The sequence below is a fragment of the Typopeltis vanoorti genome, chromosome 6 (genome assembly GCF_054136105.1).
Source record: "Typopeltis vanoorti isolate ZY-2024b chromosome 6, IOZ_Tvanoo_1.0, whole genome shotgun sequence".
Lineage (NCBI taxonomy): Eukaryota > Metazoa > Arthropoda > Arachnida > Uropygi > Thelyphonidae > Typopeltis > Typopeltis vanoorti.
This window is the reverse complement of record NC_143554.1, coordinates 82607820-82634185: the sequence shown is the minus strand read 5'-3', so window position 1 is coordinate 82634185 and position 26366 is coordinate 82607820. Positions and strand designations below refer to the sequence as shown.

The 26366-nt window shown below is 34.9% G+C and overlaps 1 protein-coding gene across 1 annotated transcript in view; it reads right to left on the bottom strand.

The window, feature by feature from the left end:
• LOC150105640 (coiled-coil domain-containing protein CG32809-like) overlaps positions 1–26366 on the bottom strand; it is a 774652-nt gene that overhangs the window by 481363 nt on the left and 266923 nt on the right. The window contains exon 4 of the mRNA XM_090394279.1: positions 24502–24682. Coding sequence (XP_090250405.1) covers positions 24502–24682 — 181 coding nt within the window. The remainder of the gene's footprint in view (positions 1–24501; positions 24683–26366) is intronic.

The window sequence follows — 26366 nt, the reverse complement described above, 5'->3', positions numbered from 1 at the left end:
GAGAATACTAGTAATTACAAATGCCGGTTTTGTCGTTATGGAACAAGACTAGCGAGAGGATAGGATACGCCACGCATCATTTTATCGTTAAAGAGCGCTCAGCCGAACCATGAGGTAACCAGTTAATCGCGGCACTGCAACATAAAATAGATCCCAGCGGACAGAGTGAATTAGCTTATTTCTTGGCCGGTGATGGATATGCAGAATATTACTAGTTAATAGAGGATATTAAAACTTGGAAAGTTAAGAAGGAAGTATTTATTTCCCCAAAATATTTCTTTATATTGATTCCAACACAAATGTTTTTCGATTGTTTACTGAGTTCATCCAGTATCATGTGACATCTCTGGATCAGTCATCCGACAATGTTTCGGAACCAATCAGAATTCAGAAAGCTACTAACGTAGACCTCATTCATCATCATTATCAACTTTGTGATATGCGTCCTGTTTATACGATAGTGTGACAGCGCTGGACGACTAAGTTATTATTATTAATCTCCTGTCAACAATTTTCCTCCAAATTAGTCTATCACTTATCAGCACTCCAATATTCTCATATCTTACATTTCTGTCTTCTTACTGTATCAAAACAAAAAGTAAGGCGCTTTTTACTGTATCAATCCACCTATACTCGTATCTTGGTCTTCCTCCGGGTCTTTTTCCTGCCATCATGGGGAGAAGAAAAAAAAAAACTTGTTTTGCTAACCCTTCCTCTATAGGTTCTCTATTCAGGATGCTGTTGATATTTTCTATGTTTTTGCCATTTTCATTATCATTGCCTTTTTTACTGTGATTTTAATTTAATACTAAGTTTGTTACAGCCGTTATTGAATTTAGTTAAAGAACAACCCTGGAGATATGTAATCGATTGATTTAACAGTGATAACGTCATCTGCAAAAAGCAGAGTTGATTTGTGATCTCAGATTTAAAGCCATTTTCTTTCATAATGCGATTCACATAGATGATAAAAAAGAGCAAAGATAATGTGCACAAGTTTCCAGTTTCAAACTCAATGCGCTAATGTAACCATTCTCACATTACTGTTGCCATTTTCTCATAGAGTTATAACCTGTAAAACTGCGAGCACTAAATTAATTCAATTAAATCCGTGTAGCTACAAAAAGCCATCGACATTTACACAAGGTCAAGTAGCTATACGTTCCAGACAGTAGACTCTCTAAACAGATATGGCTCTACAACTGACTGACGTCAGCGTCAATTCTCCCACACGGCTCATGCTAGAAGTAAATAATTAAAAGTGTGTTAAGTTGGAATGGATGAGAGTATTACTGGTGTGGAGACATTGGAGAAATTACTAAACAGAATAAGTGACATTTACGATTTATTGTAATTACTTTTTATAATAACCCTACGTTCAAAACGTATTGACTGTAAATTAGAAATTCTGAATGCAAAAATATTGTGGGCACAGTTACAGGTGTGTGTGTGTGTACACTTTAAAAAAAAAAAAAACTTTGTGCACGCGCACAGCCTGGAGAGAAAATTGGAGTGCCCTTGTCCTACACCTGTTTTTACATCAAACCATCTGGTATTTCCTATAATTCTAACTGCTGACTTACAACTTAGATACTGTATAGACTATATATTAATCTGTATAGTGTTCCATTTACTATGTGGAGACCTACGAGTTTTTTTTTTTTTAATTGAGAGTTTTCATGATAATGAATGTTCTATATTTGTTTATAATGACAGAGAAGAAATTTTTTGTATTTTTTTTCCATAAAAGTGATTCAAGACATAAGTGTCAGAAGCGAAAAGGTAACAAAAAATAGTATCATTAATAAAAAAAATAATAAATGCCTTGCATTACAAATGTATGAATGTTTTCATCACAGATCGATAGGTATTTTAATACAAAATTAATTATCGCATGACAGGTAAAATTAGCTATAGAATTTTAACAGTTTCCTGGCCTGTAAGTGCGACTTCTACTTCCGTTTGAGACACTGGCTAATTCATCTTTCACCGAAAAGATCTAAGAAGCGTTCTTCGTGTTGCAGACTTGATTCGAATCCAGGTGTTTCCAAATAAAGGACACCGTAAAAGCCGATTAAACTACGGAAGCTCCCAAATATCATATGTCAGGTAATTTTAACCTAACTCAAAAATCTGCACATAAATATATTTTAGTTTTCATTTTTGACTTGATATTTAAAAAATTAAATGGACATTCACATTTTTAGATATCTACCTAAGAACGGGAAAAAAAATAATAATAATACTGAATACAAAATTCACTCAGTTTTTCAGAGAAAACGATTGCCATCAAAAATCATTAATAAATGCTTTAATTTACAATATAATTAAACACACTTTCTTGCTATTATTCGGTAATAATTAATAAAGGATAAATTCTTGAAGAATTTCGAATTTAAACAACGTTTCTTTCTTTCAAGGACTTGGAAAAACTAATTTGGGGACTTTTTTTTTGCAGCACATAGTTTATTTGTGATTTATAACATCTGCGTATTATTTCGAATCATTCTGATTAAGTTTGTCACTTGCAGTGGCTCAACTGAAATCCAAACCCGAGATTAATCAATACATATTAGTCTAGACTTCAAATATCAAATTTCATTAAAGCTGGCCAATCAGAAAGCTGTTACATGCGCCAGGATAAATGCACTATGTTAATAAGCATATACCCATTTTGTAAAATACACTTTAAAAAAAGTATGAAAACAAGTAAATTTGCTTGTATACGATTATCCAGCTTAATAATCTAACATGGATTTACATTTTTTGACATTTTTCTACGAGCTGTTACACGAGAAGCACTTTTATAGATAGTAATTAAGATTGGTAGTTACTAATTACCCACAGGATTAAAATATTGCTAATGACCTCGGTATAGCAAGATACGTACACCAGGGAGCGTATGTTTCAAATGGTTTTAATATCAGTTTTTGTGATTATATAATAAAAAGTAAATAAAATTCGAAGCGAGAGGTAAGCAATTAAAAATGAAACATCTGAAATTTCTCATTACAGTATTGAAAATAATGAAATTTTAAGAAAAAAAAATTAATAAAAAAACTAAATTAATATAAAACTAAAGTGTCATAAATCAGTGTATACAAAATACATTCCTGTATTTGTAATACATCAGAAAACCAATTAGCTCTTGTAATTTAACTTAGACGAAAATGGATTCACAGGTATGGTGCAATCTTTCTCTCTCTCTCTGTGTGTGTGTGTGTGTAGTAGTAGTGTGTTTTATTCGAATGTGAAGATCTAAATATATGGCTAAAATAAACGATTTGTTTAGTGCACGTGATATTATTATATTTTATAAGCCTCGGGTAGAAATTTAAAGTGGTTCTTGAAGAGAACATTTATTGAGTTGCTTGCTTGTAATATCCGGTTATCACGCCAGCCGTATATTGAATAAGTGAGCCAAATCAATGGGGAGCAACGGCACTGATTACTTAGAGAAGAGAATATAACTTATTTTACCATAGAGACGTTTTACATAAAACAGTGGAATCAATAGGATGCCTCAAGGGGGTTTCTACAAATATGGTTATGTTTATGGTAAAAACTAAGGTTATTATAAAAAATATCAAAAATCGATAAACAAAAAAGCCCATTTAATTTAGTACGGGTTTGCTCAGTATGGCACTGCGTACGAATCGAAGCAGATACAAGATTGAACTCGAAATTACAACTGCGGTTGTGCATTTTTTCCCCTTTATACTTATATAAACGATTCCACACTATTGTTTGAGTACGTAGTGATTTTTATACGCTTCCACGATCCAGGAAAGATTCTAGTTTGGCTTTCAGAGACTGTACTATTTATTATCGGAAACATTGATTTACTTGCAGAAATGAAAGGGGAATGGAAAAGAAACAACCATGACTTCCTCTTATGTATAATCCACGGATACTTATTTCAGAAAAATAGTGACAATAAACACAGTGGGTTTTCCGAGAGTCCGCTCGTTGGAAATCAATAATGAAAAAGATACTCAGGTACTATTTACGGTAACGAAAAGTCATCGCAGCGTCCGGAGACTTCGTCGTCTGTTGTAATGAACTCTGAGTAATGTACTGATGAAATGATCTTTACCTTGGACTCACAAGGCAAAGCAGTAGTGCACTTGGTAACTCAAAATAACCATAAGTCCGAGCAAAGAATTGGTGAAGTGGTTGTGAGAGAGGAAACAGATGTCTATCGTTAATCAACTGTCTACAAGCACTTAAAACGAAAACAGCCGACACGATCACTTGAAGATAGATACCATCCCGGTTATCTTGAAATTCTTTTCTCTTGTAGTAAGTTATCGTTCTAAATATAAGGAGAAGGGGAATGTTATCATTTCATGATATTATGTTATGTTATATAGGATTGTCCTTTTCTATTCTATTCTATAAAATAGAATAGTGTTTTAAGTAAACGAACAACCATAGAACTTTTTACCGCTGGTTGGGAAGTGATTCAACAAGAAGGGTTAGATTCTTGTTTTCATAGAAATAAAACATCTGCACCTGACTTATTTTTACGTCTAGTTTTGTGTATACTGAGCACACCTGACCTCACTACAAACTGCTCTATTATCTTACGCAAGACACAGTTCTTAAGGGTTGTACATTGCCCTAAATCATTGTGACAATATTCATTAGTCCAGTTTTAACCTATACTAGGATCTCATGGGACATTAGGCGACACCTTGATTACAGTGATAATTATTTTCCTAATAAAAAAAAACTACGTGTGTATTATCATTTTTATTATAATCTGGATTGCACACAATCGTAGCAAGCTTTCGATGCTTGATTAGATAGCATACTACACTTGACAGAAAATCATTCCTGTTTTTCAATACTTTTTTTTAGAAATATATTTTTTTACATTTTTTTTAACAAAATGATTTTACCATTTCTTGCCAAGTATGAATACTGCCCTAAAGTTCCTAGACCAGCAGCAAGGAGTGCGCAGAGATGGTAGCACAATTCGTTTCCTCACGTAAATGAAGTTTAACTGTGCAGTGTAATTTTTGAAATACGTGATGATAAAGAATCAAGTGTTTACATATTTTTATGTCATTTAAAGTGTGGATACCACAGATACCTCTGAAATGTTCCAAAAATTAAACATTAGAACTCATCATCACGAACCATGGGCTCACTGCCCGTTGGTGTCCGATGCCTACTTCGCCATCTTCTCCCACCTTTCTTTGTCAGGTGCACAGTGTCGCAGTTTCTGTAAACCCATTCCACACCAGTCCTTTATGTCATATATCCATTCTCTGTATGGTCTACCTCTTCTGTTCACACCATCCATAATACCAAACATGAACGTTCTTTATCTTCTGGTCCTCACTCATTTTGCGGATGTGTCCAAATAATTGCAGCTTTTTATAACCGTTTTATAACCTTTTGCATTAGATTCTCCTTTGGTTGTATCTTCCGATAGAGCTCTTCATTTGGGACTTTCTGTACCCATCCTATTCTTAGAATCTTCCTGTATCAAGTTCTTTCAAATGCCAAAATTCATTTTCTTGATTCCTTACTTATTATCCACGTTAGAACATTAGAACTACATCATCACAAAAATTGATCCAGTAGAATATCAAGAGCATGATATTCATTTTCTTGAACTGTGAAAAAGATGGGCATCAGTTATTTATTTCTGCAAGTTAAACTATTGTTCAACACTATTCCTTTAAGTGTCCTTGGGCATTTCGGGAGAGAACCAACAGTAAAAATCTTCTATCTCAAATTCATATATTAAAATCTGATCATATACTAATTTAGCGTTATACAGGAAAAAAGTGGCATCTTCCATGATAGTAATATATATATATATATATATATATATATACACACACACACACACACACACACTGGGGGTTCCGCCCCCCTGACGCGACGCCTACGGCGCCCCCCCCCTCGAGTTCCGGACTGGTAGGCCGGTTCTCCTTTAATTCTGTGCCTCGAATTTTGAAAACTCGAAAGGGAGATTTCTCCCCCTGGCTCCCCCCCCCGTCAATATACGCAATTAACGACAAGGATATACTCATGGCCAAAAATGCTTTGGCATGATTCTAAATAAAGTAATAAATGCTCTTCCATCGGCTCTCTCTCTCACACACATTCTTTCATCTATAATAAGGAAGACTGTTTTTAAGTAGTAAAAGGCTTAAAGCATCCTAAAGAACATCCTGAGACAGGTAAGGTATTTCTCATTTTTTTAAAATTTTCCGTTTGAAGAGTAACATCTGACAGGCTTCAGGCACCATTATTCTCTTCTGACTTTCAGAGATGCGCAATTATGAGATCAACCACGTGACCACCAGTTAGCTGGAATGGGCTTTACGCCAAACTTCGTTACCATATCACGAAATACTTCGTTTGAGACACGTTCTTCGGTTTCTAACGTTCCGTGTAATGTGCAATCAATTTTCCAATAGCGGCAAAGTGCAGGATATTGGATAGCTCACACCACGGCCGCACGCAAAACCCAATACAGTTTTCGTGAGCAAAAAGAGGAAACATCGTTATGAGCAGACAAACTACTGTTTTATCTAGATTACCAGGCTTTCAAAGTGTTCTCGTCAGAGGGAGCTATCTACAAAATTCGATGCTAAAAATAGTAACAATATGACAACACGAGAAGAAGCGGTAAGATCAATGGGAAATGAACCAAATAGGTCGGCTGGTGACAAAAGTTTCATAAATTTCAGTTGGTGTGTACCCGAATAGAGAGATGGGGATAGAAATGTTGCTTAACAGAGGTTTGAGATGAAGATGGTGGTTTTGTTTTTATAAATAAACGTTGAAGGATAATAATAAAAAAAAAAGCCAAAATAGACGAGACACACACACAGCGAGAGAGCTAATTTAGTCCCCAGGATGAGCAACACAATGATACAATCTTTATCAGCACAAAGACAACTCACCGCAAGATCACATTCAACTTTTCTCATCTTTTTCTGGGGAAATAATACTTTAAAATATGCTCCAAAATTGCTAGCAAGTTTCACTATTATTTGGTTGTCGCCAGCTAGGAGCACAGTTACTATTTTCTGTCAGAAGGTAGCGACGCCGTGTTTAATATACACTGCTTGTTTTGAGCGTATTTTACATCGATTATCTTTATCGCGTGTCACTATAAGCGACTAACTCAAGCTGCCTACTATCTTTCCTTTTCTTCCTCAGTGTTCACTGAGCAAGGCAGCAAATTATAGGAAACTGCTAAGGTATCTTACGATCACAGCAAATCATCCGCCTTTGTCGACAAGGTATCGCGATAAGCCCACATCTTGTATTTCAATCTTTTGCCCCGCCACCATTTTTTTCCCTTTCACCGTTGTTGTTGTTACAAATTAAACATTAACCAACAACTAAAGTTAAAGAAGTTATAAGATTTATGCTAAGTTCAAATGCAAAGAGTTATGATAACTCGCATTTTCTTGTGTTCCTGGTGAATTGTCGAAAAATTGTCAAAAATTATATTTAACGAAAATATAATTTTTTGTTAAGCCCCGCTTACTAGTAGGTTTACTGAAAAATTCTCTGTGGCGCATATTCTAAAGTTACTATATGTGATACATTTTGAAGTCAATAATTTAAAAATCGAATCGAACTCAAGTCTTCAAAGCCGTGGCGCACTCAGAGGGGGCCCAAGGGTCCTCGCTCCCAAAGAAAAAGGAAAAACACCAGAAAAATTTCCAAAAATCTTTCCCTAATTAAAATTCTTTTTTTTTTTTTAAATTTATGTTGTGTCGTGTCTTCTATTTATATACTACTTATGAATTAGCGATCATTGCAGATGCGTTGTATGTATTCTCAAATCGTTTACTCAACTCCCCCCCCCCCAAAAAAAAAAGATTAAATCCTGAGTGCGCTACTGCTTCAAAGGACACATGCCCTGTCTTTGTTATAACTGTGCTCTGGAGGTAGCTAGTACGGATTTAGCGTGGATATCGCAGTCAATACTTAGTAGGATAAAAAAAATCGCAAAGTTGAATTGCTAAATAATCCTACATTAATGTAATAACTTCTTCCTTCCTTCCAATAAAAATGTTCGTTTCGGAAAAATCGGAACAGGCTGTTTCAGTTAGCACTGTTTAGGATTTAACTTAATACCAATCTCTTAATGAGGTGGAATTTAGAATAAATAAAGAACGAATCAATCAAAACCTGCTTATTTAAATAAAATCTGTTTAGAATACTGATATCTAAAGAAATAAAACAACCACAATCTCAGAATAACAAGAGCATCGGTACGTATACCAAATATAATAAAATATTAAAAATTATATTTGCTTATCTACAGTCGGTCAGCAAGACAGTGTTTGTCAAGTTCGGATAGGTGATTCTAAGATCGAGATGATGGTAAATCCCATTCGCAAATATCCCTTTCAACAATAATAATAAACACGTTCCCTTAAACCATACAGAAACCACCTTAACATGAATCGAAGGTCAAACCAAGTTCACCTTCCGGAAGCCACTGGAAGAGAAACTTGCCAGAGAATATTTCAGTCAAGGTGAAATTGGAATCCTGCTTTTTCACGTCGACTTCGTTTAGTATGCAACTGTAATCCAGCAATCTACGATACATACAGACGTGTTCTTGCGACTTTAAAAACACGTCTGAACAAGAGATGGGAATGCCCTCTCTTCATCCATGACCTACTTAACTTCGTTCCTTTTTCAAGGGAACGGGGTATCCTAGTTTATTCTGGCACGTGATCAACACATTCAAGAGATTTTTAGTTCTGCTGGCCAAGGAATTCTACAAATAGATCTTATGAAACTAATGTAATGTTTTATAAGAGGGTTGTGTCATCTTTTTTTCTTTCTTTCTTTTTTTTTAATTACCCTCAGTAGATTACACACTTTATAAAATTAACGTAACCTTTAAGTAAGGCATTCGATATAATAAAGTATAAGCAAATATATTCTATTTTATATAAAATAACATATATCATGTTTATATATTATTAATGTGACAATCCCGTCCATAACTATTCATTAGGTATTTCAAGAATGCTTTCCTAAGACGGAACACTTTGCATGGCATTTCAGGCGTCCAATAAAAGAAATGAAGGAACTATCTTGCACAAAATGCAGTGGGCAGGCTGCGAAAACTTATCTGTCAGCCGTACGAAAAGTGCAGAGGAGCCCTAATGAAGTTCCGGGAGTACTGATGGCTTTGCGAGAAACAGTAGCTCTGACACTGACGTCATTCCTCAAATATCTACTATCTAAAGATTTGTTATCATCATACCTATGTGGAATTCGAATCTACTGCCTTTTATTTGAAAGCAGATACTCCCGCTGGTGTCACGCAGACTGGCATGCATTTAAATATGAACATTTCAACTTTCAGACGCAACAGCAAATTAATATAAAAGTTATTATTATCCGCACCTCAATGGAGTCCAAGAACTCATCGCCGTAGAGCACTCCACACCACAACCCCCACACAATAGTACACTGCATGAGCCATCATCCACATATTAAGTCATCTACCGGCTATCAATAGTATTTTTATTGTTAATTGCAGACGTTCCCTGGGAGATTTGCTAGTATACGGAATAATAAATAAATAAACCTTGCTAAAGCAGTATGAGATAAGCTAACTCACCTTCAATTCAAAACAGTCCATATAAAGATTTCTTTCATTATGAAATAATTGAAGTCTTTTTTATTTTATTTTTTCATATCGTAAGTATATAAATTTGTGCTTTCGACATTAAAAGATATTTAATATCGAATGTTATCATTTAAAAATATTTATTAGTATTAAATAAAATTACTTTTTAAAAATCTCGATAATGTGCTCTAACTTACTGATCTCTTTGTAAAAAAAAATCTATTTGATGACTTAATACCGAATGACATCATACATACTACATTTATAAGATGTAACAATGCATTTATATTATTTTATTATTGAAATAATAATGTAACTTATATTTTATTTAAAAGAAATAATTCAAAATTTTAAAGTAGTTAATTTTTGTTTCTGAAATTCTAAAAAGAAAGCATACACCTTTACGTGCTCAGTATCATAATATTATAATAAAACTCTCAGTCGTCGAATCCTCAAACAACCAAGATCAAATTAATCTATTCCTTATAAGGATAAGGAATAGATTAATTTGATCTTGGTTGTTGAGGATGGGAAGATTATAGCGATGATGTCTGACGTACGAGATTTTGATAGTTGATATAAAATGTGATTCAAGGAATTTTGACTAGTAAATTTACTGGTAGTAAATAGTAAATAGTTTTACTACTATAATCAATCGGTTTATTTTTCAAGAGGTCCAAAGAATCAGCAAAGTAGGTAAGTCAACAAATTTCAAAACAACGGCGATACTCTAGACCTACTGCCATTAGTATCGCCATTGTTTCACTGCTTCATTTACTTCATTAGAAACTGTCTATTATTATTATTATTATTATTATTATTATTATTATTATTGTGGAAAGGGATAGTCATGTCCTGCTCTACAGAACAAGACTTGGGTCTAACCATGGATGCACCGTACGAAGAACTTAATTTTAAACAGCTTCTGGCAATTTTTAAACACATAGGAAATCTGCTTCACACAAAATGGCCAGGAAAGGTTGTAGTTCATGAAATAAAAGAAGTTGATACAGATGACTCTCAACTCTTAGAACTTCCTCAAGACAGCGCTAGCTAAATAGCAATAACTGCTGAGGTTAATACCCTTACTGACCACACAGATTTTCAGGAGGTTCGCGCTCGCAAAAAGCGCAAAACTGCAGCCTCTGAACCACCAAATATGGATGAAATCGAAGAAGATGGCTCTCTCTTATCTCCTCAAAGGAAAAGATACCCCCAATTATTCTGCGTGAAAAGAATAAATGGATGTCCCTAAGGACTACGATGTACAACGTACAGATATCATACAGCCAAGCAAAAAATGTCACAGACGGTATTAAAATCCAATCCAGGACAGTGATGGATTATCGACGGTTAACCTCTGAACTGAATACCAGAGGTATTCAGTACCACACTTTTTCACCGGGATCAGAAAAAACCTCGAGGTAGTGATTAGAGGTGTATCTTAAGATGTTTCCATAGAGGAAATCACTGCAGATCTACACCAGAAAGATTTACCACCCGTAAAGGTCAGCAGAATGACGAGGAGAGATAGGACTCCAATGCCACTAGTGTTAGTAGAGATCAGTCAAACCTACAAGCACATATATGATCTGACGTCCATATGTGGACTGAAAATCACTATGGAACCATTAAGAAAAAGGGCTTCAACAGGGCAATACCATAGATGTCAGAAGTTTGGTCACGCCCAGAAAATATGTAAGGCCGAATTTAAATGCTTAAAATGTGGGGTCAGCCACCCAACAAATACATGCTCTAAGCCAAAATCCACCCCGGCTAAATGTGCTAACTGTGGCGGTCCTCACGCTGCCAACTACCGAGGATGCGCGTACAATCCAAGAAATAGAAATCAGAAGAAGGAACATACTCTTCCTCTCTTAGCACACCTACATCAGAGACTACTTCACAGCCTCATATAGTTCAATATAAAGGATCAGAAGTCCACCTGCTGAAATCTGAGGCCTCTAAAAGAACTCAGAAACAACAGTCTAGGACGTATGCGGATGTAACTCGCCCTAAACAGACATCCCTGGAACAGCCAACATCACATCCAAATGTGACAGCTATCATTACCTCTTCCGTGGCAAATATGCTGTTGGATTTTAGAAGATCCAACCCTTCACAAAGTTCTACTAACAGATTTCTAATGGACACACAAGCTATTATTTGAGCGCTCACTAATGAACAGTAACAACGTAAAACCAGAATCTCTAGAGATCATTGCGTGGAACGCGAACGGCCTGAGGAGTAAAATTTTAGAACTTCAAAATTTCGTCCAAAGACATCAGCCAGATGTCCTTTTACTAAATGAGACGCACTTAAGACATTCAAACAACCCCAAAATTTGTGGATACCAACTGTACAGAGCTGATAGACTTTCCCACAGAGGAGGAGGCACGGCAATTTTCATTAAAAATTTCATCTCTCATCACTCCATAAACATCCCTCCTACCACCAACCTCGAGATCATCGGCATTGAGATTCTCACGAGTTCTGTCGGCAAACTAAAAATCTTTGCAGCATATCACCCTCCACATAATTCATTACTGTTCTCGGATTTGAACGCCATATTCGATACCGGAGAGCCTATCATTGTGGCAGGTGATTTAAATGCCAAGCATTCAACCTGGAATAGCCGTTCCACCAACAAAAATGGACAGATACTACATAACTATGCTGGTTTCAACAACCTTCTTGTAATAGGTCCCGCTGATCCCACTATCACAACACTTATGGTCGGGCTGATGTGTTGGACATAGCCATATTGCAGCACATCAGACTCCAATACAATTTAATGACGATTAACGATCTTTCATCAGACCATAACCCAATACGATTAAAAATGGGAAACCTTGAAAAATTATCTCCCCTCCCCTCCCCTCACTCATTCACTCCTTGGGAAAGGCTCTCCAAGGTACTTCCAAAATATATTGGTCCTGTTTCCATCATTAAATCAAAACAGGAAATTGAAATAGCTGTTAAAAATTTAACAGAACAGATTAAAGCAGCCTGTGCAGCAGTTACTACCCGCAAGTCCAACAACTTGCCAGAAGATATTATGAATCTGATTAGAGAAAAAAATAAGGCAAGAAAAAGATATCACAACACCAGGGTGCCGCAAGACAAACGGATCTTGAACAGGTTCAACTCTGCAGTGAGAGATGCCCTTGCAGCCCATAGAACTCAACTCGGGGAAGAAAAACTGACCTCCATCTCTACTGATAACCACTCCATATGGAATCTCATCCGAAAATTAAAAACAGAAATACCCCCCCCCCCCTCCAAACAGATTCGGGTTCCATCCACACGGATGCTGATAAAGCTGAAGCAATAGCAAATCATCTTGAAAAACAATGTAAATCTGCATACGATCATCTCGATTTTAACCATATATACAAGATCCACCGTAATGTCAGATATTCACTCAATTCTGCTCTTACATATTCCACTCAAATTGCACCCACTTCACCTGCTGAAATATATGCTGTTATTACGAAGTTCAAGAACAAAAAGGCTCCTGGAGCCGATGGTATCTCTAACAAAGCTTCTACCACGTAGAGCTATTGTCCATCTGACAAATATAATTAATTCCATCTTTCACTACAAACATTTCCCTTCCTACTGGAAACTGGCGGACATAATATCGATCCATAAACCTGGAAAAGATCCCAGATTGCCTCAAAATTACAGACCAATCAGCCTCATCTCTAATTTCGGCAAAATTGCTGAGAAGGTAATTCTTACCAGACTTCAAGATTCAGTACTCCGTTTAAATATCCTGCCTGAGGAGCAGTTTGGTTTCCGACAGTCGCACAGCACCACGCAGCAAATACACATTGGTGGAACACATCATCACGGGTTTTAACTGGTGTCAATGCACTAGGGCTGTTTTCCTTGACATAGCCACTGCATTTGACAAGGTTTGGCATTATGGTTTGCTATACAAACTGTATAGCAAACCATAATGTCTCTTTATACTTGTATGGTATACAACCACACAACCCATTACTTCAATTAATGCCCTATACGCTGACGATACAGCAATATTAGCCAGATCTTTAAAGCCTCACCTAGCCATCAAGAAACTGCAAGAAAACCTACTGTTAATCGAACAATATTTCTCCAAATGGCGACTCCAAGTGAATCCTCTGAAGAGCGTAGCCGTCCTATTCTCTAGAAGATCAGTGCTTCCTAAAGAAGATATTCTCCTTTTCAACACTAAAATTCCGTGGAAAACTGAGATCAAATATCTTGGTGTAACACTGGACAGAAAATTGACTTTCAGCTCCCATATCAAGACTCTCTGTACACACACACACACACACACACACACACATCAAAATCCATAGCCCAGCTCTATCCGCTAATTAACAGAAACAGTAAGCTGAGCGCCAGAATCAAACTTCTCATATACAAACTGGTGGTTCGTCCAATACTCACCTATGCTTCACCGGCCTGGAGTCATACCTCAAATTCTAATATTCTCAAATTACAACGTATCCAGAATAAATGTCTCAGAATGATCCTGGGCGCTCCATGGTTCATCCGAACTGTCCAGTTGCATCGGGACACAGATATCCCCTATATTTAAACTTTCATGCAGACTATAGCAATCAAATTCTTCTCAAAAGCATCTGTGTACACTAACAAACTGATCCAACTGGTTGCAGATTATGACGCAATGGATTATTGCAAACATAAAAGACCTAAAGTCATCCTAAACTTCAACACTGAGGACTAATCTCCTAGCCCATTCAGGGCGAGCAATTGGCTCAAACTTTCTCCACTCACAGTTTCTCTCAAGATAGCCGGGAATATGAAAAGCTTTTGCTTCAGCCCTTATGTCAGTAAAGTTGACAGTTGATAGAATAGATTAATTTGGTAGGCTGTTTGAATCGACCGTGAGATGCGGTGATTAATATCCTTGGAGGGTAATGGATGGCAATGCTGTAGCCAATGGAGTTCTAACTGAGGCTCGGCTATTGCTGTTATCCTCCTGCCATGATCAGAGCTTTAATAGCTCAATAACACCTTATCCCTACACTATTCTCTACAGATAACGGGGAAGATGAAAAAGCATTCTTGCTTCGCCCCTTTAAGCCAGTCCTTATAAGGACTATAAGGAATAGATTAATTATACACTCAGGCATACAAACATTCACTGGCAAATAAAAATTAAGAGAGATTTCAGACCTTTCGTATCGCTTAAAATATTTGCAGAATTCTTATTTAAAAATATATATATTAACAATTGTTAGGTTAATGGCTCCCTGTGAAAGATAATTGACGCTTATGTAGTCAACATAAAATAATGCTTTAAACAAACCATTAGCGATAACGGGCGTGTTTACATCAACCATTAACAGCAAATGTTAGAACGCAACGTTACAAATAAAGAAGATTTTTTTTTCATCCTACAAGAACTATCTCGAGTGTCATCGATAGGCTGGTAAATGCTTTCTAAGAAGTACTTACATAAGAGTAGCAAGTCATTAGCGATAACCTTCGCAAGAATGATTCAAAACAACTCCGGTATGCAGCTAACTATCTGTTGCAAAGATAACAGCCAATAAAATGATAAGAGAAATGTCTATTTCAGAAGTTTAATTTGTCTATTTCATTCATTAGATTTCCCGCACAGGAAGAAAAAATGAATAAAATCACATAAATTAGTTTTTAATAAAAACTGTTTCCATCTATTATTTCTCCTTTGATTTCCCAGCATTCACTGCTACACGCAAGCTGTCTTGACTAAATTAAGCAGCTAATTAAGCTGCTAATTAGAGTGATTTATACAATCTAACACGTTTGTTGCCAGTGCAATAAGTTACACCAGTATTGATAGCTCTAACAGAGAGTGCATATGAGTAATAATGAAAGCGGGTTGAGTTCATATTTCGATGTTGATGGATTGCAGTGAAATCACACCTTACTACGTAGTAATGATGCACTTTCGAAAAACAAATGATGAATCAACAAAGTGAATAAATCGGCACTGAGATGACAGCAAGCTATATATTTAGACACTAATGTTCGCTTGCCATGTGCAGATTCATATGCACATTAAAAGGGGTGGTCAATAAATTGCAAAACGTTCTTGGAGAAAAGGGAGCGTTATAGTTTATAGAAGGATCATTAATTAACTGGATCACCTTCTTTTGGACACCATTTAGTATTTTAGAGGTGTTTTTTTTTTATTTTTAGCCTCATCCGATACATGAGAATATTCTAAGCTAGGATGGATTTAGGGAGGATTTATAAAATAACAAAGTAATGAAGGAAAAGACATCCAGTTTTATATTTATTTAAGCAGAGGAAGACTATGGATATGCTAAGAGAGGCTAGAGGTGTAAGTCAGTCTAAGAGTCTGATCTCGCCTGAAAATATGGATATTATCAGTGGTGAAGAGAGATGAAGTGTGGTCGCTGTTACGTTAGGATAATATACGATACATAATACGATATTATGAAATATCCTATACGATAGGATTATGTTTCATTTAAGTTCAGAAGCTTGTATTCCACTGACCTCACTGAAATATAGCGAGCAGATCACTTTTTAAGGTATTGATTTCAATGTTTAATTTAAATGTTTATGATCGGTGTTTACGGCATGATTAGATACTAATCTGTCCAAATTTTTAACCCATTGCAATAACTTACCCGCATATAAAGCTAACATTTTATCCAGTTTTCGGCTTTTACACGCATGCATACAAATGTATGTACATAATAACTTCACTTTGTCTCGACAGATATTACAAAATTTTGTCATTTATGGATTGATACATTTTTCTTTTGGTATTATTTAATAAAATGTTAAGTGGTCTTAATTTTGGTTTAAACTGGATCATTTTTAGGCGCATTTGCAACCAAAGCATCTATTTCATTCGTCATGCCTATCCACTGATTATATGAAAAGAAATCGCTTGAATATGGATGAACCGATTTTGATGAAATTTAATAATTTAAATATTCAAGTTAAAATTATCAAGAAATTATTTTAAATTTTATTAAACCACGGCTAACGAAGGCTGTCGCTATGCAAGAATGCGATTAAGAAACAGCTTTATATGATTTTGTCAGATCATTTCCATACGGTAATTTATAACTGAATTTTTCAACGCGCTTAATATTTTTTTACGTTAAACAAAAAAAAAACAACCACTAATGAATTACAGGGTGTTCGGGATAAATTTGACAGTTTCGTAAGGAAAAAGAAAATCTTCTTTGTATCTATTAAATTTAATGAATTGACAAAAAAACATTACAGGCAGAGTTAATTACAATACTATCAACAAGATTTACTCAAAATAACCACCATTAGCATCGATCACAGCTTCAATTCTGCTTCGGAACCTCGAACAAGCTGATGCTACAGTCTCCCTGGGAAGGGCCGCAAAAACTGTTTTAATTTTATCCATTAACTGGGCTTTTGTATTACTGGAAGTGCGATTGGTGTCTTTTTCAACTGCGCCCCATACAAAATAATCCATGGGGTTAAGGTCTGGGGAGTTTGGAGGCCAAACATTTGGACTGGTGAAGTCGTAGAAATTTTCAGACAACCATTTTTGACTTTTCCCAGAGGTGTGGCAAGGGGCCGAATCCTGCTGCCATACATACGGCCTACCATTGGCTACCCTTGTTATCCAGGGCTTGACTACAGTTAGCAACTCCACGAACAAAGCCCGAATTCCAATGCTAGGGTTCTTCAACACCTGTTCCTGCAGATTTGCGAGGAATTCTGCTGTACGAACGCAATCAGATCGTCTGCTAGGGATCTTTCTTCTTGCTACATCCTCGTAGTCACCATTGCAAGTCTCTAGTTCATGCCTGATTGTTTTTACTGTATTCAGGGAGCATTGGGCAGCAGTCGTAATATCCTTATTTTGATGGCGGGCACGAATCATCATGATACAAGTTATTCTCTTCCATTATTCAGGTGGGTTCCAGCTATCCATCCTTTCTGACATCTTGTATATGAATGAAGAAGGGTCCAAACTTTTAAATGAAGAGAAGTGTGTGTTAATACATGTAACTTACGGAAAAATATAATTAATTATAAATATGTCAAATTTATCCCGAACACCCTGTATATACTTTAATAGGTCTAAATTAGATTTTTTGTCGTAACAGCGAGTGTGTTGATGCAAAAATCAAAGTACAGTACAATAAAAATTATCATATGATACTGCACGATTTAGTTAAAATGACTTAATGCCATTATGATAAAGTCTTTGATCCTGAAAAATATCAATGGTTTTCACTCTTTTTTTTTCTTCTTTTTATATAAACTTCTCTTAGACGCGAGAAATTATTCAAGACTAAAACACGTCATACGTGTGTATCCAATAGCAATAAGCCTTTCACTGCATCGCCTAACCAATTAATGAGCAATAAGTTCTCTTTTTTATTACTTTATTTGCTTCTAACCGTTCACATTACCCACTAAAGAAGATAGGAAAGAAGCAAGAACGAAACCGTCTGCAACATATAATAAATCTAATGCTCCAGGGCCCCAACAAGAATCTTTAACTAAACAGGCGTTGCAGGAGAGAAGAACACGTATTTCGTGTTACACATCTCCACTTGGTTTCATTATTCCCTTTCATTGTTACTTTCCTTCTCTTCTCGTAGCCTCGCACCCAATTAAATATCGACAAACGCGCGTATCTTCTACAGCCGCAGGTGATAAAAAGAACAAGCAAGAAGCGCAACACAAAAATTAATGGATCTCCCTCTCTCTTATTATAGGGAAATGAGTTTTAGACACGTTCATGTCACGCAGTGATATTTCTGTACACTGGTAGTGGAATGTTTTTTAAATAATGCAAAAAAGTATGTTGTTCATTTCGGGCTGTACTTTTAATATTTAGGTCTAGATATTAAAAAAGGAATGTGTAATGCACTTTAGGTTTAAAAAACCTGAAATATACTTTGGTGAAAATATCTTTCACTGTTTTTTTTTTTTTTTTTTTTTTTTAATTCTTCTCCGTTGTAATAAAATGAAATCTACATTGAATGTATTGTGGATTTCATTTTATTCAAGAAAATAAAACTGAATCAAATGAAATCCACGATAAGTTCAACGTAGACTTCATTTTATTTGGTAGAAGACTTCCATCCAAAATAATTTTCGGCATTTTTCTACATTAAAAGTTTATATCCGATTAAAATGAATTTCATTACCAAGAAAATCGAAAATTGCGATGAGTTATAATACTCGCATTTCTATCTACACGGATTTGGAATTTCCCTCGTTTTCGACTTTACCCTTATTTCACATTGCTGATCCCATTCTTCATCGTTCACTACACCGATCTGTATTATGTTTTCCGTAGTGGATACGTTGTCGTAATTGATACGGGATGTGGTCTCGATGCTCTCACTGACATCTGCAATCATTCAGGGCATCTGACCGTGTAATTGGACATTGCAGACAAGCCACAGTACATTGAAGTCAACAACAAAATCACATTATGATTGACAAAATAAACTCCCCCCCCTCTCTGTCCCCTAAAGAACTTTACTTTATCACCCAAACTTTCTTTGGGATTTTGTAGTTACGATCGTCACTGCCTAGATTTCCCTTATAAAATGAAAACCCAGAAAACATTCTAATCCTATATTACATTAGTACCATGTGTTAGTAGAGGCAAACATTTACAAGCCATTTCTGTGTACTTTGTGTGTTAATGGTATTTGAAGAGATCTGAATAATGATATTTAGTTGGAATGATGCAAAGTTGGGAAGAACTATGAAGAGTAGAGCGGATGCCGTGGCTTTACAAAAGGACTTGAATGTACTGGCTGAATCGGTGAGGGGGATTATCAGCTGAATGTGGCAAAGTGTGAGGTTTTAAAATTGGGGAAGCAAAGGGTGCAGAGTATAAAATTGGTGGATATATCTTAGAGAAGGTAGAGAAGATGAAAGATCCGAGAGTGACTGTGGACAAGGACCTAAAATTTCGGGGACATATTGCTAAAATTTGTGTGTGTGTTATGTTTCTAAAACCGTTATGAATTTAATATTCTAACTAGCATAAAAATATAAGATCTAACGCTAATTAATATTCAGTATATCTGACTTTGTATTTCTGGTGAACATCATCATTTTAAGTCTTATTTTTCCCGCAATCATATTAATCGGATTATATATCTATGTAATATATTTATTGCGATTTGTTATACAGCATGGTAACATTTTGTCTGTGGTGAATTTGTTTTTTCTTCTGAAATCATGTGAAAAAAATGATCCCAAGTTCATTTAGCGATACCAGCATTAATAGTGAGAATGGTTGCCTTGGTAATCTGGAGATAGTTCACTTGTTTCATTAACTGCTTGAAATGAACAACTTATATTTCATTTCCAGTACTCCTAAATTGATTTTGTTTCTTTCATCCAAATCATCATGAGTTTTATTTCATCAGACATTGACCGTGCCTCCGAACACAGCATCTGATGTAATAGAATCGCAGAGGACAGGGTCGGTTCAATCATTTAATCAGACTCTTAGGCCGAGACTTTCTAGGAAGCCAATTTCGTTCACAATTACATTTTATAAAAGAAATTACGTGAGATTAATTATATATAATCAATTTTTGGACAAGGAATCTCTTTCTAGTGCTACTATGCTAGGAATTATATTAACTTCATAATAACTGTAATTGCAAGTGAAAGGAATTTCTTTAAATTACAACTCACTAAAACTTATTTAACATTAGTAATATCAGTAATCAGAATGGGTTGAGTTGAGTTTATAAAAGCTGCAATTACTTGGCGGAGTGCTAAATATCACCAATTTTGTTCCTTTTTTTTTTTTGTAATATTAAACATTTCGTTTAAACAAAAAAAAGCGTCCGTAAAACTAACACTATAGTACTGTTATCTACAATAGTGTAAGTTCTACGTTTTTTTTTTTAATTCAAGGTGAAAGATTTAGTCGGGAAGAGTTCAAACGACTCAGGAAACATTTCTCTCGTCGACGACTAGAAACGAACCTACAGGATGTTTCTTCGGATGGCCTAGCCATATGGATGCAAACGTCATTTCACAGGACTACACAGGCACCCAATACTAAACTAATTTTTAAAAATATCAATTTCTTCTAAAATCTTAATATTTCTTATCAAAAATAAATATAAGTATAAATGTTTAAGATTTTACAATTGACATTTTCATAAAATCAATGACTGATTTTTATTCAAGAAGAATGCAAGACAAAATCCTTATTTATTAATAAACAGCAAAATAAATTGTTTATAAACGGAAGTCAAAAGAATAAGTGACATTATTGTATCAAATAATAAAAGCCTTATTATAAGCAGGTGTTTATGCAAACTTTATCATGAAATTTTCGATAATGAACTATTCTGACAACCCCGATTCCCGATAGCGACATTATTCCTTTAGTTGTCTTTTAAAATATTAAAACTCCACTATACTTCTTAGATTACTCAAACTATTTTTTGCAGTCATTGTGTAATTTCATATTTTTTGTCAAATTTTTAAATAAATTGTTCATCATTCCGTAAACAATATCAGGTAATATAAAGTTAATTAGAAATTACTAAAATCATTTCTTAAATAGCATAATTTATGCGCGATTGGGCACGACTAGACACTAGACAAAAACATCTTGGACAGCAAAACAGAAATTTTCATGGAGGTGCTGAAATATCTCGAGTCAACTCTGCACATTGATCAAATGGAAATACGGGCGCACGCATTTCCATTTCACAATTTATTAAATCAAATATTGCGTTTTTGTTTATGAAATGTTTGTAGCTCAATGTCACAAATAAGTAATTCATATCAAAAAAAGAATATTTTCATGAAACATATTTTAACAATTCTTACGTATTTTAAGATCAATTACTTATTTTTTCCCTTATATTGCTAAGCTTTACGCAAAGTAAAACCAATATTTATTATGGCTGTTAAAATGCTTGGATAAAGTTCGAAGTAAATCAAGAAACTGACAGGAGAGTGGACGTTACAGTTGAATGTGGGACAAAAAAAAATCGCCTATGATTATACAACTTCATCTCCATAAAATTCAACGATAGTCTCCACCTTTTATATGAATCCCACAACCAAAGCTATTGCCAATCCCGAAATCCTGCTTTGGAGACCAAAGTGGAACTTTTTAAGTCATTTTAGGCCTCCAATAAGTGGGACGGTGGTCTCACGTCGGACGATGAATTTCATCTGTCACTTAAAGACATTTACAAAACACCAATAACCACCGAGGGTTCGAACCGACAGCCTGTTGACTAAAGAGCAGATACGCCAATCACTCGGACAAAAAGGATGGGAACTTACTCCAATGCCAGAAAAATACTAAATATACGAATTTACTTCGTTATGCATTTCAGTCAAGAAGATTAATGGATACTAATAAACCAGAATAAAATATTACACTTATTCCTTTGGAGTTACTGCAAATTAACAATATCAATAATAAATTAATAACAACGATTAACTACAATTCACTTTTCGTTTTCTCAAGTAACAACAGCTGGGAGTATTTACTCAAGTTGCCCTTAGAAAGATGAGTCAAACAGACTTTTACCACTACTCCCTCATTACGAGCAGCCTACTCGATTAAGAATATAGAAGTGGCTGCCGTAATACCGCCCGTGTGCATTTAATCTTTGAAAGAAGCAATAAGCGAGATGAAATGAAGGCTTTTACAACGGTAAGCTTTGAGAACGAGAGATTTACGACGAAAAATTGATGGTTGCCAGAGAGTAAAATTTTCTTCGGTAATATTCAGCCATGAAAATGGGGTAGTTTAACGGTCATCAGATAACCACAGACATGGCTACAAGGGAGGCCCACCGTACGTTTGAGGATGTAAATTAGTCTCGGAATCTTTCTTCGTCTAGTTTACTACTCCCATTATCCAATATGCGCATGCTTACCTATACATCTTGTACTCTGTGTTTCAAATGCATTCTTTGAAGCTTTTTTTTATTTATTTTTTTTTTATTTCCATCGAGTTTATTTTTAATCTAATTTTTGTAAGCTCTCTCCCCTCTTGGTACTTGTTGAATTGATTTTTTTGAGTTCCTTTAAACATTTTATTCTGATTTAATTTCTGTTCTTTCTTTTGTCGTTTCTCATTTTTATATTTATTTATATATATTTTTAATTTCACTTTTATTACCGATACCCAGAACCAACGCCAACAGATGTTGATAACATTATTTCGGCAAACTTGCGATAATGAAAAATTCGCTAGTGATTCTGAACAAGACAGCTGATCTAATTAACTGTTGTTAAAATTTGTCTGCGTGCATCTCAAGCCTGCTTTGAGTACTTTTAACTCTATGGAGGTGAAAATATAGGGATATCACAAAAGAGAGAGAGAGAGAGAGAGATATGTGACTGAGAGAAAAATTCTTTTTTCTTTCAGCAATCTCAAAGATTATCCAAACCTTATAGTTTTTGATTGATTAGCCCGTCAATTATTTTTTTTGAAATGATGATTTTTAAATTTACATTTAAGTGCATCAAAACCTTATCTCAAAAGGGATTTTTTATCCCCTTTATATCAGAATATATAAAAAAATTAACCAGGAGTTTCTTTGAGTGACTTTTAATAAATATTAAAAATTACCCAAACTTTTAATATTTATTTTAAGAAATATTCTTAAATATTTAAGAATATTTAAGAAATATCCTATATTTCTTAAATTTTTTTAAAAGATATATTCTATACTATGATTCCGAGCCAGGAAGAATTCCAAATTTTGAATATTTTAAAATGTAGGCATTGTTCAGGATAAGTATCTCTTAATTTGCGCTAAAATATATGCTTTTATTATAATATGCATGCAAAATCTGCACTGAAATGTGTACAAAAATATACGATTACTGGTTCACTTTAAAACCACGAGACCAAAAACACTAGACCTTACAGTCACAGGTATACAGTTAAATAAATCTCTCTCTATCGTATTATCATTCCCAGCGGGAGCAGGTGGTACTGTTTCACCTCTAATTTTTTGGAAATTGGTAAGCAACCAGTCTCTACATTTAATGATTGCAGCATTTCGTAGCTAGTCGAAACACAATTTTGCTAACTCGTATTTATTTAACTTGAGGGAGGAAAAATACTTTGTCTCTACTTGAGATCGATGAGTTTAGAATAAATCGGATGAAAGAAATCAGAAAAAAAAATCTGGTTAGCTACTAGAATCGAACTTATAATAATCTTCCTTCTGTAGATCTTTTAGTCATGAAAATTAACTTACGGTTAAGCAGATGTTTGTAAATCGTTGTAAAAACGTTACCCTGCTGATTAGAAGCCTGAAATTGCTTGAAAAATGTAAAAAGTTTGGTCTCGAACACTTTTTTTCGGAATGTTTAGACCATCTGCGGTAAATGAAAAGACACAACAGGTTTACAACCTTTCGTGGATGTGATTCATATATTAAAAAAACTATACGTTTGTTTACACTTCTTCATTCTTCATTTCCAATAATTATCACAATTTCTTTTTTTAATCACGATTTCATAGTTTAATTGCATATCAATAAGGAAGATGATCCATGTACTATTGTTACGGTGTGGTAAAATTTAGTTTTTTTTTTAAAAAAACTTCTTATATGGATTATCCTCAAATTATCATTTTAAATGTTAATTCAATTTCGATAGAAGACTCAAAAATTATCAACGAACCTTCCATGTACAGTATTGAAACATCTCTCGTTAGTTTATCTTCATAATTACCGAAATAAATTTAAATAAGTTAGCCACATAAAAAATGGCAGAGAAATTACAATTCAGACTTTCTTAATGGAGTACAATAACATTATTCTTAAAATAACACGATTCAAATTACGTCAAGTGACACTTACCAAGAGGGCGTTCCTGGGTCTTGGAGGGAGTGCGAACAATAGGCAAACTGGAGCGGGCTTTACTAGATCTTCGAAATCCTGTAGCGGAGGTTTCCACCTCTGACATAATTCCAGGATCGTCATCGTATACGCTAGGAGGTGGCTGGTACATGGAATGACTTCGCTGGCCAGGGAGATGACTCTGTGTGAAAATATGAATAGTGTATTAGCACAATACCAATACATTTTGATATAATTATGAACTAAAACTCGCATTCTTTGAGTTTGGGGAAATATATAGTTATGAATATAATTACGATGCATGCTTTTAATTTTATAAATTCATGTACATTTAAAAATTATATTCATAACTACTACATATGAAAGATTCACCTCAAACAGAAATAAACTGAAATGAAAAATACAATTTAATCAATGAAAGCCTGTTTCAACCAATATACTACAAAACAGTGAAAGTGATAAACCAGAATATATTATACTCAACAGCATATATTACATGTTACATTAGTGTTAACAATTTCCACGCAGGGCAATTGCACTTATCAGTCATGACGTTGTCTGCTTAAACTGACGAAGTTTTTGGTTTTAGCAGCACATTATTCACTGCTCTAAGGATAAAAATCAATATCTGTTAAAGTGTTAAATATTTCAGGGTCCAAGACAATTTCTACGTTCCACATGACAGATATAAGTTCACTTTAATTTTTTCGCTTTTTCCTGGACATATAAAAAAAACTAAACCATTCTAAAGAAAAGAAACGAGTAATTGTAAAAAAAAATAAATAATAAAAAAAACAGACTTATAAATATATATTCAGAAAGTTTTTTTTTGTAGTGTAAGTGCAATACAGGATGGTTTTATTTGTAGTTATGTCAAATGCAATCCTAGATATCCAGTTAGTAAGTACTTTTGGCTTCGTTAAATTTCATACTTTTAAGGATACTATCTCTTTTTCATTCGTGTCTACAACGACATTTTTATTTTATTTTTTACCAGCGCCTTCGTAACTCAGTCGGTATCAAAGGTGCCCTTTGATTGGAAAGATCTGGACTCAATTCCTGTCTAAGATCTGGATATCCTTTGTAAGGATTTTTTCAACTGAAGATGAGTTAGCCAAACTAATACGGAGATGAAAGGGATTTTCATCTCGCAAACCGGCTAGAAACGCACAGAAAAAAACAGAACTCCATAGCCTTAGATATTTTGGCCTTTACTTCAAACAACCCATCCCTGTTCTGTGGGAAGAAAGACCTCAGTTTTTCCGGTGGTAAAAAACTGCTATATTCATATCAGAATGACTCGTATTAAGTTGAAAAGTTTGTATAAATATTGCTCACATCTTACACTAGATTCGAACCCATAGCTTTCAAACTACAGACGATATTCATCCTAGATGGTGTTAATGGCAAGAAAATAAAACGAATACGAATGCATAGTTGTAAACTATTTATATTTTATAGCACAATCGACAATTAAAAGGAATATAGGTATGATCGGCAAATGCACATCAATTAAATCTTCACTCATACTTCCTTCATTTTTGAATAATTTGCTAATTTCAAATTATGGATTTCATTTATTGGCAAACTTCTCCCTGTGAATGAGAATTTTAAACAGAATATTGATAACTCACTCGTATATCGAAGGTTCACTAGTGAGAGAGTGCATTCCTTCACATCTTAATACAGCCTTTATTATCACTCCGTTCACGTCGACCAATTATATCACTACCGATACTGCTGCCAGTTTCTTCCGATTTTCAAGCACTCACCACTTCAATTTTCTTAACAGGACTTTTCTTGAAGCCTTTTCACCATCCAATATTCTTCCAAAATTTATCTTTGCTGTTCTACCATTGCTGGCG